Source organism: Gymnoscopelus microlampas (genome assembly GCF_963454915.1).
Source record: "Gymnoscopelus microlampas genome assembly, chromosome: 4".
NCBI lineage: Eukaryota > Metazoa > Chordata > Actinopteri > Myctophiformes > Myctophidae > Gymnoscopelus > Gymnoscopelus microlampas.
In genome coordinates, this window is record NC_139941.1 from 12,016,161 (window position 1) to 12,032,663 (window position 16,503).

At 42.4% G+C, this 16,503-nt stretch overlaps 1 protein-coding gene across 1 annotated transcript; it reads right to left on the reverse strand.

Annotated features, from left to right (window-relative positions):
* Window positions 1–694: 694 nt before the first annotated feature.
* Window positions 695–10,234, reverse strand: LOC311043387 (uncharacterized protein). The gene is made up of 5 exons (XM_084054614.1): window positions 10,088–10,234; window positions 7,077–7,282; window positions 5,784–6,243; window positions 4,867–5,212; window positions 695–3,465 (listed from the first exon to the last, which is right to left on the reverse strand). Exons 1-5 carry the CDS (start codon window positions 10,146–10,148, stop codon window positions 3,270–3,272), a joined length of 1,269 nt encoding a protein of 422 aa, XP_083910740.1. The 5' UTR covers window positions 10,149–10,234; the 3' UTR covers window positions 695–3,269.
* Window positions 10,235–16,503: the final 6,269 nt, after the last annotated feature.

Genomic DNA, 16,503 nt, shown 5'->3' on the forward strand with positions numbered 1-16,503 from the left:
CAAGGTACCTGGTGTTTCAGTAGCAAAAAAACAATGGGGTATTTTCCATTCCAAACAGTTAACACTTCATTCCTTCAGGGCAGCCAGAAGGTGAATAGCTAACATATCTAGTTCAGCATATGAAAAGAAACCCATGCGGCAGACAGACAGCATCGTTCACACCTGGTCTTCCTAGAGAAATGCCCCCCCATTGATAGTTCACTAAACATTCCCCAAAACACTGCAATGTGTAACCAAATGACCCTATACATAACATGTAGATAATGTCGCAATGTGACATAACTCTGCTTAACACAATGCTGTACCCCCTCCAACTGTACATACTTTACCCATTTTTTCTTAAATTGTTTTTATTATGTTTTGACACTTATACCACAAGGGAAGGTATATGTAAATTCCCATCGATCGGAGGTGTCATTCACTGCCGCCGTTTTTCCCTTTTCTCCTTTGTATATAGTGTTTGTATTTGTTGACATGTATTATCGTGTTAATTTTTTACGCTATGTTGATGAATTGAAATACATAGGACCACAATGGAAACAAGTCCCCGGGACTTTTTTTGTGTTATCCTTTAAGTGTTATCCTTCATTTCTTACTGTACCACACGTGCCTGGGCATGTCAAAATAGGCAAACATTCGGTACAAAAAAATAGCAAATCTACAAGTTTTCAACGTGTTGCAATGAGCCTGTAGATCTTCTGTTGTTGGGAGGAAATGAGTTAGCGTAGAGGGGAAAAACAAAGGCGTGTGCCCAAGGATGGACCCCTGGGGGACCCCGGTCGGTCAGTGAAGTATAATAGGGGTTTAAGTGGTTAGAATAGTTCACTGTGTTTTTTTCCTTGTTTGTGTTAAGGGTCTGTTATGTGAGCACAGATTCCAGACCACTGTGGTGGAGGAAATACTGTTCTGGGAAAATAAACTTCCCAGAAGAGTTCGGACAACCACAACACGTTATACAACACGAACAATATATTCTATTGACTGACCTGACCTTTTGTATTAAGGGAGTTGAATCTATGTGATATGAAGGCTCATAGCCGAAACGCGTAAGCGTTCGTTTATTGGTGAGTGGCAATACAAAAAAATTGGACATTTTGGATGTGCAACCTTTTTGGGATTTTTCCAATTCCTGCTTTTGATAAATATATTCTATTCCCCATGTATTCCCCAAATATACCAGTTAGGAACACTCACATAGTGTCCCAGAGCATAGTTTTCTATTTTTGTATACCCCTGTAGCGCGACGGGTTCTTTTTGATAGGAGTGGACAAGGACACGGACACACACACACACACACACACACACACACACACCTAAAGATAAACCCTATATCCTTAGTTGACTGGGGTCCCCCAAGGCTCTATACTAGGTACACTAGAATTTCCCTTGCCAAAAATAGCCTATCTACAAAGCTCACGTTGCGACGCATTGTGAGCTTGTAGATCGGATATCTTCGCTGAATGCCTGCCAGGCAGGCATCGTCACATCTGTACACTGATCCACCAGAGCTGCCCCTGGCACCAACCAAGACCAGAAAAACACATGGAAACATTAAATATCACTTTTATTTATATAAAAGTGCAGACAGTACTAACATTAGCAGAGTTTTAGCTTAAAGGAGCACCTCACTCATTTTCAACCATAACTTCATAGAATCGGTGTGCATCATATAAGATGGCTCAATTTCCATCTACTAACTCTGCATCTCATTGGTGGACTTATGGACAGTTCTGAAACCTGCCTAAAAATGGCATGATCGATGGGGATTCCAAGCTAATGGAAACTACACAGACTTTCTCTTCCTGGAAAGTTAACATGCCGAAAATAGAAGCCATTGTTCTTGCATTAATACAAAAATAGTGTGAAATCTTGTTTGAAATGACCAAACCTTCCAACTGACGATGCCACTGGTAGGCAGGTTTGTGAACCGTCCACAGCCCCTCCTCTGAGACACACAGTGAGTAGACAGAAATGATGCCATCTTGCCAATTACACGAAGATCGGTTGAAAATGTTGAAAATTAAGAAATTCCCTCACAGATATGGCCACAAAGTGCATGGTTGAGAAGATCACAATCACCTAGCTCAGTCATTTTCAATGTGGGGGGCCACCAGGGGGTGCGGGGTGGGTGGGGGGGGGGGGTTTAAAAAAATATTATTACAAATAAATAAAGCCCATGCTTGCACCAAATATGTTCCTCTTTTCCCGTCGAGTGAAATAGCCCAGGACTACAGTCAGCTGCCGTTTCCGAGCATTGTGGGTAGTCTGCGTAGTCTGCTTGGCTTGTGCGTGTTAAAAAATAAAGACACGGTGGCGACTTTCCTATGCTTCAAAACACATGGCGAACCTATCTTCTGGTTATGGAGTGTTGAAATAAGCTTCATCATTTTGGAATTAAGAGAATGAAGATTGACCAGTGCCTCTTCTGCAGAGAGGATGCCACTTCATAATAAGTCAGAATGGCCCTACAGTGACAAAATAGTTACAGGTAGTTTAAATAGAGGAGGCTCCTGCAAGTTTGTGTCGGTTTAAATCCCGATGTGTTCTGGTAATAATGTACACTTTCATTCCTGATCAACCACATTAACTCTCTTGCTTACTCACGTATGTTGGGGAAATAAAAATTAAAACATTTTTAAAAATAGCGTTAATAGCCAATCTACAAGCTCCCAACACGTTGCATCAGGAAGCGTTGAGACCTTGTAGATTGGCTATTTTCGCTATGGTTCTTCTGACAGAGTATAATAGGGCTTAAGTTGTTAATGAATGCAAACGAGGAGGTGAAATATGTCCGTTGAGGGCAAATATTTCTTGCCGTCTGTCAACCCGTACGTACCACAGTGACCATTGCTGCTGTCGAGCGACATGTATGCTGCCCTGCCAAGGTAAAGTGCAGTAACTACGTTTTTGGACACACCGACTTATTTGTGTATCCCAAAGGTCAAATTAGCCTTTGTGATTTTGGGGAATAAACAATTACCTCAAGAACAGATGTAAAATTAGTTACTGCACTTTACCGTGGCAGAGCAGTATGGGCATTTGCAGTTTTATAATGCGAGGCGAGAGTGCGGACTAGCCGACACCAACGTAGGTGGTGCGCCTCTTTCACTCCTAGCTGCGCTTTGGGTCAGCTCCCACAGTCAGTTTATAATGAACTGCCCCCCCCCCCCCCCCCCCCCCCCCCACACACACACACACACACACATGCTTTGAGCGGTTCCTACACCAGCTGTCATTTTCAGAAAGTGTGTGTGTGTGTCTCTTAGGATTCAGTTTTCAGTGTTATGATTGGGAGCGCTCGTCGGCTCCGCCACAGTGTGCCCGTCAGCGCTGCACCTGCAGCGATGTTCCGTCCCGGCCGCCCTCTGCTGCACCGCCAGGCCCGTGAGCAGCTCCAGAACCTTGATCTCGTGCTCCATGCGGGCCTTCTCCCGGCGCTCCTCCCTGTCGGCCGCCTCCCGCTGCCTGCGTTTAGGGGTGCGACAGTTAATTGAACAGATCGCTTTAATCGATTATGAAAAATAATCGATAATCGGCTTCTAAACCAGTAGTTCTTTCAAGATTTTTCAAAAATGTTCAAAAATGAGACAGATACTTTCCCGGTTTTAATGGGTTAATAAAATAATCGATTCATTAATCGATCCCTGTTTTGGGCATGCCGTTATATGCGGAAATCCCAATTAAAATAAATAAATAGTGAAAATAGCCTATCTACAACTCACAACGCATCGCATCGCTGTGCGACAAAGTACAAAATAATCCTTAACTCATTCACTGCCAAGAACGACTTCTGACGAGACGTCGTCCGAACGCCCACACTGCTGAGGCCGACTTATCACGACTTTCAGTTTTTTGCTCCGCAGCCTGTGAATGATCCAAGCACCACCGAGTGTTTTTCAAAAAACAAGCCACATTCAAACGGCCATAGCTCTGGCATGGAGGATCGCGGCCGGACAATTTTTTTCTCCCCGATTCTACAGGACCCCTGTGCGTGTAATGAGCCGATCTCCGTGAGGAAGGAGGTCACCGAGAATATTCCATGATGTTTTTTTATAGGTACAGTAAAATCGCCGTTTTCGCTGGCAAGGGGGACGGTGGACGATGTTTTAACTCTGGCAGTCAATGAGTCAAGTGGTTAATCGATTTGTTGATATATAGATATTTCTTAACCCATTGAGACCTGAAGCCGATTCTACATGTCTCCTAAATCTCAACAGTATTCTGAAAAACGTATGTTTCTATATCAGTGGTTCTCAATCTTTTTCATGTCAAGGACCCCCAAAATTATATGTATTTGGCCACAGACCCCCATCAAAATATTTTTTTCCAGGGACCCCCCAGAAGCAAATATTTGAGTTAAAAATGTTCGCTTTAAAAATATAGATATTCAAAGATTTGCACACATTTTCACGAATTTTCAAAAATAGCAGATATACAAGCTCATAGCGCGGCACCGAGTGCCGCGCTATGAGCTTGTATATCTGCTATTTTTGAATAGCCCAAAGTGTAAAATAATGCTTTTTAGCTCAAATCTAAAAATGACACAGTTCCAGGTCTTAACTCATTGAGTGCCAGAACTTTTTTTTTTTTTTTTACGTTTTGTTTATTTGTTTTTGTTCTTTTACATACTCATAGGTAGTACAATTGAGTGCCATAATTGCCAGATTTTTTAAAATATTATTTTGTCCCAGTGCCAGAGTTGTGCTTAGTGCTTAGGAAGCGAGATAGAGCCTTTTTCAGTTCTAAGTTAAACAAGGAGATTTTTTGTTTTGTTTTTTTATGCTAATTTTTCAAAAACACGTGAAACACGTTAATGGCACTCAGTGAGTTAATGGGTTAAAAGTTTAAAAAAAACGCGGCCCATACCTGCGTTCCTCTCTCTCCAGCCAGTGGGCCAGCAGGTCCTGGTGCCAGCGGGCCTGCTCCTGCCGCTGGCCCTCCAGCTGCACCAGCAGGCCCCGCGTCTCCGACACCAGGCGCTGGAAGCACTCCGACAGGTGACTGAGCGTGGGCTCCAGGGGTTGGCTAGGAGCGGAGGAGGCACAAACACTACTAGGGCCCCCCGGGATGGGGGGGTGGTGGTGGTGGTCCGGGGGTGGTGGAGGTAGAGTAAACCCAGGCTGGGCGGGGGGGAGAAGGAGAGGAGGCGGAGGCGGTGGTGGAGGAGGTTCGAGCGGAGAGGGAGTGCTGAGGTCGTCTTCCTGAGGATTACCTGGAACGCAAGGATTCACCCGTTAAAACCGGGAACGCATCCGTGTAACCACTTACTTAACCATTATTTTTATACTTTGGCTATTTTTGAACATTTTTGAATACTTGTGCAAATCTTTGAATATATATGTTTTGTAAAGGGAAATTCTTTAACTCAAATCTTGGGGGTGGAGGGGGGGGACAACACATTTTGAGATGGGGGTCCACGGCAAAAAATACATATCATTTTGGGGGTCCTTGACATGAAATAGTTTTGTTCCAGGGACCCCCAGAAACAAAGATTTGATTTGAGTTAAAAATGTAGTTTAAAAAATATATATTAAAACAATCTACAAGCTCATAGCGCGGCACTCGGTAACGAGCTACAGTATGAGCTTGTATATCTGCTATTTTTGAATAGCCAAAGTATAAAATAATGGTAAATAGGATATAGCTAAAACTCTAAAATGACACAGATGCATTCCCGGATTGAGTGGGTTAAAACACCGACCACTGGGGTTAGCAACAGCAACAGGAAAACACACACAGATGAAATATAATAAATATCATACATCATCATACACAGTACGTACCGCCAGGCTCATGGTGCATAGTTGACTCTAGAAAAGCATCGTGGCATCTGTCTCGGAGGGGCTGGGACATGCCCGTGTCGCTGTACTCAAACTCCTCCGTGGAATCCTCTCTGTCGTCCTCCAGCTTCACCTCCGAGTTCAGCGGCCACGAGTAGCGCCCTCCTTTGTCCTCTGAAGAACTCAAATGCTGTCGCCCGTTTGTCCCCAGCGAGCCAAAATGGCCGCCTCTCATGTCTATCCTGGGGCTGGCGTCTGAGCCTAGGCTTCCGGTCCTTTCCGCGGAGCTCACGACGTGACACGCCACCAAGCCTCCCATGATGGGACCGGGGTGACGCCCGGGTCCCCCCCCCGCCTCCGACGACCTCCTCCCCAGCACGGCGTCCATCTCGGCGAAGTACTTGAAGGCGCAGGGCTGCGAGCTGTCCACGCTCTGCTGGAGCTTGGCCCGCACATAGTTGGCCTTTGAAAGACAGAGCAGATCATTTTAAACGCTGGAAAAATCTAATAACGTGAAAAACAGTACGTGTATTATAGTCTGGCTTTCTCATTTTGGTGTTTTGAACAGCTAAATATGCCCCGCCCCCAACACTCAGAAAACATCCAGTAAATAAGATTGTGTGACGTCAGGAGTGGAAGAGTTCCACCATGGTAAACCCTAAACTCCCTATAAAAATATACAAGGACACTTACTGCATATAAAACAATATATTTAACAGCATAAACCGTACCAGAGCATTGCAAACATAACTGGTTTTGAATGCTACAGTAGACATTTACAATGTACAATTATAGGCCAATATTATACCAAGTACAGACTATACAGTATGTACAACTAGCAACTTAATTATTCATACGTGGACAGCTGCTTTTTCAGTAGTTACAGAGAACCTTTCAATCATTTTAGCGATAGTTCACCCCAAAAATTACTTTTTTTCTATTGATTAGTCATCCCATGGAGTTCACTTCATGGATATTTTTAGTTTTTGTCGCATTCCTAAGCCAATAATTTGATGACCAGCAGACCGGTAGGCAGCGGTTCCGGTAGGAGACACAAAGGAGACTCTTTGTGTCTCCTACCGGAACCACTGCCAGTCATCAAACTATTGGCTCAGGAATGCGACAAAAACAATATAATATCCATGGAGTGACTAATCGATAGGAAAAAAAAGTAATTTTGGGGGTGAACTATCCCTTTTCCATATGATTATATTTCAATTACAAATCATATCGTTGACCTACATATGGACTAAGTATGTCAATACCTGAAGCTGACCCCATTATCCGTTGGCCTACCTTTAAGGTTTTGACACGGAGCCTGCACTGGTGCGGGCTCCGGGAGAAGCCCAGCTCGCACATGCGGGCCGAGAGGTGCTTGAAGACGTGCCGGTTGCGCAGGTTCTCCGCCAGGCTCTTCTGGATGCGCTCGTCGCTCCACGCGCACAGCAGCACCTGGGTCTCCTCCATGGTCCAGTTCACCGAGCGTTCCGCCTCACGTTTCCCTGCGTTTGGCGTGACAACAGACAGATTGAGACGGGCCTTTATTGAGCCCCGTGGGGGAAAATGCAGGTGTCATCATCACAGTCATAAGCATGAAAACACACGATAGAGGTAAGAATAGGGTTACTGGGTTAATGTAATGAGTAAACTACTAGCCCATGTAGAGGCCGATTCTACAAATGCCTTCTAAACCAGTGGTTCTCAAACGTTTTCGTGCCAAGGACAAGGTCGGACTCCCAAAATGATATGTACAGTATTTGGCCGCGGACCCCCCCCCCCCCCCATCTGAAAATGTTTTGTGTGCCAGGGATCATTTGGGTTAAAAAATTCAAAGATTTTTCCAAAAATAGCAGATGTGCAAGCTCGCAGCATGGCACAAAGTTCTAAACCACAGCTGTTCTAAACCAGTTCTAAATCCTAAGAGCTTTCTGAATAGAAAAGATATAAAATGACACAGATGCTTTCCCGGTTTTAATGGGTTAATAAATAATATAGTTGTAAGTATAATGTAAAATCTATCACCTGTAATATGAACACATCTTTGGTCAATGAATTGATATGCATGTACAGGCTACTAGGCTATTGACAATGCATGAGGCCGATATAAGCAGTGTCGCCCAGCCTACACAGTGTGTTATTAAATGGATAATGTGTGTCAATCCATAGCAACAAGGTATAATGACCAATATGCCATCTATCAGCAGTAGAAACATTCATTCACAGTAGTTAACTCAACCTATAGGCAGGCCTCTGTCCAGGTGCTTTTAGTCAACAGACACAATGGAAGCACTAGGGGTGCATGAGCATCTATTTAGGGGTGTTCAGACAAGCACCCCTAAATGTCACGTCAGCACCCCTAGAAATTATAGATTGGCTGCAAGTTTGTGGTTTAAGCTCACACATTAGGGAAGGATACTTTCATTTTCATTCTGCCCGCTTTCAACAGTTTGGAATGTGGATCACAGTCGAAGATATGTTTTTTTGGTCTGGGTTTTGTAACTTAACACCAGCGTTTCAGGTGTCCTCCGTAAAATTTAATTTCCCAACGGTAGTTTCGTTTTGATACTTGCACAATTAAAAAAAAGCCCCTTTCATTTCATTGTCTCTCCTTGGGTGTGGAATGGATCAGTTTATAATATCCATAAACATTTCCCATAAATACTGTTTTCTTTTTGAGACACTTTCATTTTCTAACTCTCCTTAATGGGGGGCAGCAGGGGCTCAGAAGGTAAAAGCTTAAACATTTTGGGGGTCCTTGACATGAAAATGTTTGAGAACCACCCATCTCAAAATATTCTGTTCCAGGGACCCCCAGAAGCAAAGATTTGAGTTCAAAATGTTCGCTTTAAAAAAAGATTTGCACAAATTTGCCCAATTCTTCAAAAATATCAGATCTAGTTCATAGCGCAGCACAAAGTGATGAGCTATGAGCTTGTACATTTGGTATTTAAAGGTCCTAGAGTCGCCCCTGCGTGAGACTTAAAAGAAAGAGGATATTTCGGTGGGTTTTCCCCCACCTAAAGGACAGTTTAATACAGAGGAAGCTGAGGTTAGGGGGGGGGGGGGGGCTTCTCAGATGGTGTGACGTGAATCATCACACAAACAGGTTTCCAAGTAACAAGGAATAGACCCATCAACCAGGGGATTTTGCAGTTATGTGGGCCTGCACCCTGGCAAGCCCCCCAAACCGTGACGTTATACGAGACACTGACTGAATAATATCAATGTTTGGTTCATAGATATGAGAAGAACACAGCTATACTCTCTATTAAGGTCTATTGTCTGTATGACAGCAGTGATATTAATGACTTGTCATTTTGTCACTCAGAAAGTCAGTCTACAAATTAAACTGGGGGGGGGGGGGGATTAATGATGGGGACCCCCCCACCCCCAGGTCCTTGAGGTGATTCCATAGGGCTGTGGGGTGGGGGGGTCCCCAGATGACGGTGAAGTGACATTTTGTGGACTTTTAAGACCTTTTTAATACCCAAAAAAAGAAGGGGAAAAAATAGACCATTACTGCATGGAAAGTAATCAACAAACTATACAATAAAAACTGTCCGAACAAACATTGGCCAAATTGTCAAATAATAATAGAAAGAGGAAACTTTGTGAACATAGCAGATCTACGCCTGGCGTTGCCCGTCTTTGCCTTTGTGAGCTTGTAGATCTGCTATTTTCACAATATTTATCTGTGGAACAAAGAGTCAAACTAAATGTAATAACACAAAACTCCTACAATTCCAACAAGTGCTTGTCAGGGTGGGGGGAGAGCCACTGTCATATAGGGTCCACTGCTAAATGAGTTTTTTTTTTATAAACATAGCCTCAAAATCTGTTTAACCACTTCAAACCCATTATATATTTTGTCTATTTAAAAAATATATATTATTATTAAAGATAAAAAATAAAGTATATATATATATATATATATATATATATATATATATATATATATATATATATATATATATACACACACACATATATCTAAGGATTTTGAATAATTTGGAGAAAGAAAACGACAACACAAATTCTTCTCTTATGGGGTCCCCCTCCTTGGCAGATCAGATCATGGGGGTCCCCTCCCTGGCAAATCATGGGGGTCCACGGCCATAATCAACTTGACAACATGTTTCCAGAACCACACTGACTGACTGACTGGCTGACTGTATCTGTGTTGTTGTTAGCCGTTAGCAGCATGGCTAACGGTAGTGTGTCATGGCTTGTTGTTGTGTGAGACTCTCAACAACACACACACAGAGTGAAAGAAAGAAGAGACGCTTGGTGTTGTTGAACGTCCTTACGTTTAGAAGAGGTCGACACGGAGTTGTTGTTGTAGCTGTTGGAGGTCGGAGGAGGATTCATGTTGTTGATGCAGCAGCAGGAGAGACATGTAAATAAATAGAAAGTATATAAACACTCCAAACACGACAAGAGAGCAGTTTACACTGGTCCCTGCTGCTTCCGGGACGTGTACGTGACGTCACCGCGCAGAGAAGCAGAGAGGCGTGCTCCCCTGGTTGCCATGGATACAGCACGTTGTTTGTTGATGGTTCTCACGAGGAGCCAATAGTTTGAATGGATCACACTTCACTTCATCAGTGGTGGAAAAATAACTCTTATTTTTTTTACTTTGTAAAAGTATCAATACTGCATTATAGCAATACTCTGTTACAAGTAAAAGTCCGGATTTCAACAATTTACTTGAGTAAAAGTACAAAAGTATTGGTATCAGAATATACTTAAAGTACCAAAAGTAGAAAGTACTCATTATGCAGAATATCCCATTTCACAAGTTTTCAAAATGAATTAAAAACTTATTTGAAAATAGCAGATCTACAAGGTCAAAATGCTGTCGATCGGCTTATTTCAGTAATTAATATCAGTGATTAATATATGTTTTGTAATAATAATCAAAATCTACAGAAGTAACTATAGTAACAAAAGTTGTCCAATAATTGTAGTGGAGTAAAAGTACAATATTTACCTCTGAGACAGTACTGGAGTAGAAGTAAAAGTACTGAAAACTGGAAATAGTATGGTAAAGTAAAACTACCTCAAAATTGTACTCAAGTACAGTAATGTATAATATATATAAAGTATCATTATACTACAGTATGTGTGATACTTTCGTAGGCCTAATTTAGTTTTTAATTGATGGGTTGAAGTTCTTCTTTGACAACATAAAAAAACATATAACATAATTAAGTAGATACTGTAGATGTGTGCATTGTGCAATCTTCCCAGAAGGCTTGTATGTGTATGTGTATGTGTATGTGTATGTGTATGTGAGTGCGTGCGTGCGTGCGTGTATACAGAAGTTGAGTTAACCACTAAAACCCGACATACTTTGTTAACAGGTGTCACCCAGGGTTTTTATTGATTGATTGAATACTTTATTTAGAAAAGACATGGAAACAGTACATGGAAGTACAATTCACAATACAAGGTCCTCTACTAGGGTAAGACTTTGACAGGGGCCAGTTTGGAATTGCAGCCTCCTGAAGGAGTTTTTTTAGGCCAGTTTTGAAAGTGAGTAGGGTTTTACACTCCTTTACTCCTGGGGCATTCCACATTTTTGTTGCATATATGAGAACGAGTTCATTCCCTTGTTTGTGCCAAATCTGGGTTGGACATGATCAGTGGAGCTGCCTCTGGTGTCATGATTGTGGACGTAATTTACGTTTTTGAACGTTCTACCCTTGGTCCCTGCCCTTTTCCCATCTATACCAAATCTCTTCACCGGAAATAGCCAATCTACAAGCAGAGAGAATGGAATATGCTAGTTAATAAACCTCGCTATTATCCCTCTTTCCCTCAGTAGCACAACCAAGGAAGCACACATTTTTTGTATATTCGTCATAATAAACAGGCTCCCACCACAACAATACAGAGAAAATTATCATATTTTGAGCATGTTTGGTGATTAATCATAATTAACCACAGCTAGCCTGTGATTAATCTGATTACAATGTTTAATCTTTTGACAGCTAGATTGCTGACAAAAGATTATATTGCTGCTGACAGTGTTATTTTTTTAATCAATAAATGCCGATAGAGTCTTTGTGATTGTAAAAACTATGAAACACAAAATGAGAAAAAAACAAACGCACACAAAATAAACACATCTTCGAATAAGAACGGCGGAAGCAAGCGGCTCTGAGGTGCTAATGGCTCATTTGGTGCATTCTTGGACTGTCTGCTGAGAGCATTAAGTCCTGCTGTTCCACTGTTCCATGTCACTGCATCACTGCCCAGGCCTTTCATCCACAAACACACACAGCAATTAGGCCGATTCTACAAATGCCTTCTAAACCAGTAGTTCTTTCAAGATTTTTCAAAAATATTTAAAAAAATAGCAGATGTACAAGCTCGTAGCGCGGCACGAAGTGACGCGCTGTGAGCTTGTAGATCTGCTATGTTTGAATAGCCAACGCTAAAATCTTAAATGACACGGACGCTTTCCCGGTTTTAATGGGAGCTCCACGGTGCTGCTCATGCTGAAAATAGCAGCTCACCCCTTGCAGATCTACGACGTCTCAACGCGTCGGAACTCAGCAACTCAGCAAGCGACACCTACGATTGGAGTATCAAGCTTAAATGCCCCGGTCTGAAACCGACGCCGTCCTAAGCAGCAGTCATCAATGGTTTTACTTATTAAGTAAAAGTATACTAATACCAAAATGATGAAATACTCTGTTACAGGTAAAGGTTCTATATCCCTATTTAAAATGTCACTTGAGTGAAAGTAGCGTACTAAAGTATTGGCATCAAATAGCCTATACTTACAGTGCCAAACATAAAAGTAGTCATTATGCAGAATAGCCCATATTTCACAATCATATTATTGGATTGTAATTAGTAATGCATTAACGTGTTCATCACTTTAACGGTGCACCTGGAACAGGTGGGGTTGATTTAATTAATTAAAATGTGCAGCTGGGTAGCTTAACCTATGTAATCTGGGTAGCTTAACCTGCCGAGTAGCTTAACCTATACATGATTCATCAGTTAATGTATGTTTTGTGAAATAATCTACATCTGGCAACTTTGCAAATAACTAAAGCTGTCAAATGATTGAAGTGGAGTGTGAAGTACAATATTTCCATAATGGGGGGTTAGACCTATGAAGTATCAGAAAATGGAAATACTCGATTAAAGTAAAAGCACCTCAACATTACTTAAGTACTTAAGTGTACAATACACTTGACTCACTTGAGTTAACTTACTTTCTTCCCCCACCAGCCACTTTCTTGTGTCTTTTTGTTTAAAAAACATTCACGTTTGTGGGGAATATATCTCGACAATTAACAGTAACGCGCAGAAACTCATTGAGGCGCCATAAAATACTATGGCCTTGTTGTGACTTTGTCTCCTCAGTAGGTATACCTCCAATCAGTGAGAGGATATATAGACCCTGAAACTGCAAGCTGGGTTCTATTTTATGCAACAATAAGCACAGCGATAATTGCTAGTAAACGCACACACGCACGCGCACATGCATACGGACATGCACACACACACACACACACACACACACACACACAGGAGATGAGCCTGGCACAGCGTAGGTAATTACAGAGGGCGAGATAGTTGACTGGACCTTCAAGTCATTACTCACACACACACACACACACACACACACACACACACACACACACACCTGTGAGCAGTTATTTCTAGACCAATCACATGACACGTCCGACCTGGTGGCGTCACTCTGACACTGATATACAGACACACTGGAAGACCTACGTTCATGCATGTGCACACACACCACAGGGTCCAGACATGATACATTTTTCCTCATTACATCACTGCCTGCCCTAGGCTATCAGCATGTGAGAAAAATAATGGTTCTTTAAAAACTCTATATGGTTCCAAGAACTCACTCAAGTACATTTCGAATACCGGACTTTTACTTGTAGCATCCCTACTCTGCACATGTCTTAAGGCAAACATTTGGTGAAAACAGCAGATCTAATAGCAGACTCCACAGTCAAGTGACAATTTCTTCCTCATTACTGCCTCCAGCTATCAGCGTGATATTAAACGAGAACCCTCATTCTGAGGCCCATGTTTGCACCTTTATTGAGGACAGTGTACCAGAGCATGGAACCGTCTCTGATCCTTACCCATGGAGAGGGTGAATTTACTGATAATGCCAACTCTGAGTGCATTGGACCTGTAAGCAGTGGTATAAAGTAACTAAGTACATTTACTCAAGTAAAATCCTTGTAAAATCCCCTAATAAAAGCTGAGCACTCATAAAATAAGAACAGGAAAACAAATCATCCACAGATCTGTCAGTGTAACAACAAAACATTTCCCCATGGGAACATTGGCACACAAGACATCTACGCCAACTACCAGAGGGAAGAACAAACTGTTGTTCTGTTTAGTGATGGATAGAGATGCTTAAGTACAATTTTGAGCTATTTTTACTTTACTGGAATATTTTTACTTTTTTTTTTTTAACTTTTTTTTTTTTAAACTTTTTTACTTCTACTCCACTACATCTCAGAGGCAAATATTGTACTTTTACTCCACTACAATTATTTGAACACTTTAGTTACTGGTTACTTTGTAGATTTTGATTATTATTACAAAACATACTAACCACTTCAGCACTATATATATTTCGTCCATTTGAAAATAGCTGATCTACAAGCTCACAATGCGTCGCATCGCGACGCATTGTGAGCTTGTAGATCAGCTATTTTAAAAATATTTTTACACATTTTGAACTTGTGAAATGGGACATTCTGCGTAACGAGTACTTTTACTTTTGCGACTTTAAGTACATTTTGATACCAATACTTTCGTTCTTTCACTCAAGTCAATTTGGAATTCCAGACTTTCACTTGTAACAGAGTGTGTCTACATCGCAGTATCGATACTTTTACTTAAGTAAAGAAATTGAGTACTTTTCCCACCACTGCCTGTAAAGGGCCTGAGTTGAATTAACATGTACTGTGTAGTCGTGGATGAAGAAAGATTGCCACTCACTATACTTTCACGGGTACAAGCAGTGAAATGCAAGTGAGTGGGGTCTGCAAGATAGCGTGCAACGTCAACATAACAACAGCGATAATAAAGCTATAAGAAGAGTAAAGGTAAGATAAGATAAAAAGCGAGGGGAAAAAATAAGGATAATAGATAGCAACATCAGCGTGACAACAACAGAGGAGAATTGGCAAACAAGTGAGAATTCCCTAACCGGTGACTGGGTTCTGTAATATATGGCTGCAATAAATGTCAGCCCCGAGGCCTGTAATATCTCCTATATGGCACACTGTGCTCTCCTCTGCTCCTCCCTCTCTCTGAAGTGGAGGCTAGACAAGCTCCCAGATCTTGGGATCTTGTAGTGCGGGAAAGCAGGTCTGTCGTGCCTGTCTGCCTGTCTGTCTGTCTGTCTGTCTGTCTGTCCCTCTCTCTGAAGTGGAGGCAGACAGCTTGGAGATCTTGGGATCTGTAGAGCGGGAAAGCAGGTCTGTCTGTCTGTCTGTCTGTCTGTCTGTCTGTCTGTCTGTCTGTCTGTCTGTCTGTCTGTCTGTCTGTCTGTCCCTCTCTCTGAAGTGGAGGCAGACAGCTTGGAGATCTTGGGATCTGCAATGCGGGAGAGCAGGTTAATGGGCACAAATTTAACCGAGAGACAGTTTTAACAGGGACCTAGCTGAGACTCTGACTGGGGAGTGAGTCTGGGAGAGCTCTGAGTCTAGTCAAAAATATATGTATTTGTACAAGTCTCTTTCTTTTATTGCTAAATGAAACAGATAGAACTCGGAGAACAAACCTTTATTTAGAATTATTTATTTTATAGACAGTGGAAGCGGTTTGCACACATTTTCCACGATTTTCCACAAAATCACAAAAAGATACGCTTGTATGTATCTGCTATTTTTTAATAGCCCAAAGAAATCTAAAACTGACACAGATGCGTTCACGGTTTGAATGGGTTAAAGTAATGCAAAGACAATCCTAAACCTTGGTCTCAGACAAGGGAATCTCTTCAGTGGTGCTCAGTATGTTAGTGCAAGTGTCTGAGGCAGCTCTTCAGTGAAGGCTCTCTCCAGAAGCTTCAGGATAGAGCTGCGGAACACAGCCTTGAAATCCTGACCTATGAACACGTACAGCAGCGGGTTCAGGCAGCTGTTGAGAAGTGCCAGGCCGGCAGCTATGGGAAACCCGATGGTGAGCCCATCATGCAGTGTTTCACTGAACTCTGTTGCCAGGTTATTCACAAAATCAATCAGATGCATGATATGATAGGGGGCCCAGCACAGGAAAAATGCGGTGATAACAGTTGCTGTGATGTTGAAGGGGCGACCTGATTGGCTGGCCAGCAAACGATTATTCCTGAGCCGGTAGATGATGACAGAATAGCAGGAGACGATGACAGTGAAAGGGACCACGAATCCCATGAGGAAGCGAGTGATGGTCAAGACCCCATATCGAAACTCCACCAACTGCCCCACTTCTGGTGTACTGTAGTTACCGGTGAGTGCATAGTTGTTGTAGCACCAGATGATGTCTTTATCATGGTAAGAGGGCTGTGTGTCCCTAAAGACTAAGGAAGGGGAGCTCAGAGCCAAGCCCAGCACCCAGACACCCAGAATCACCCAAGACGCCTTCTTTCAAAAAAATAGCTGATCTACAAGCTCATAGCGCGGCACTCGGTGCCGTGCTATGAGTTGTAGATCTGGGGGGGGGAGTTGTA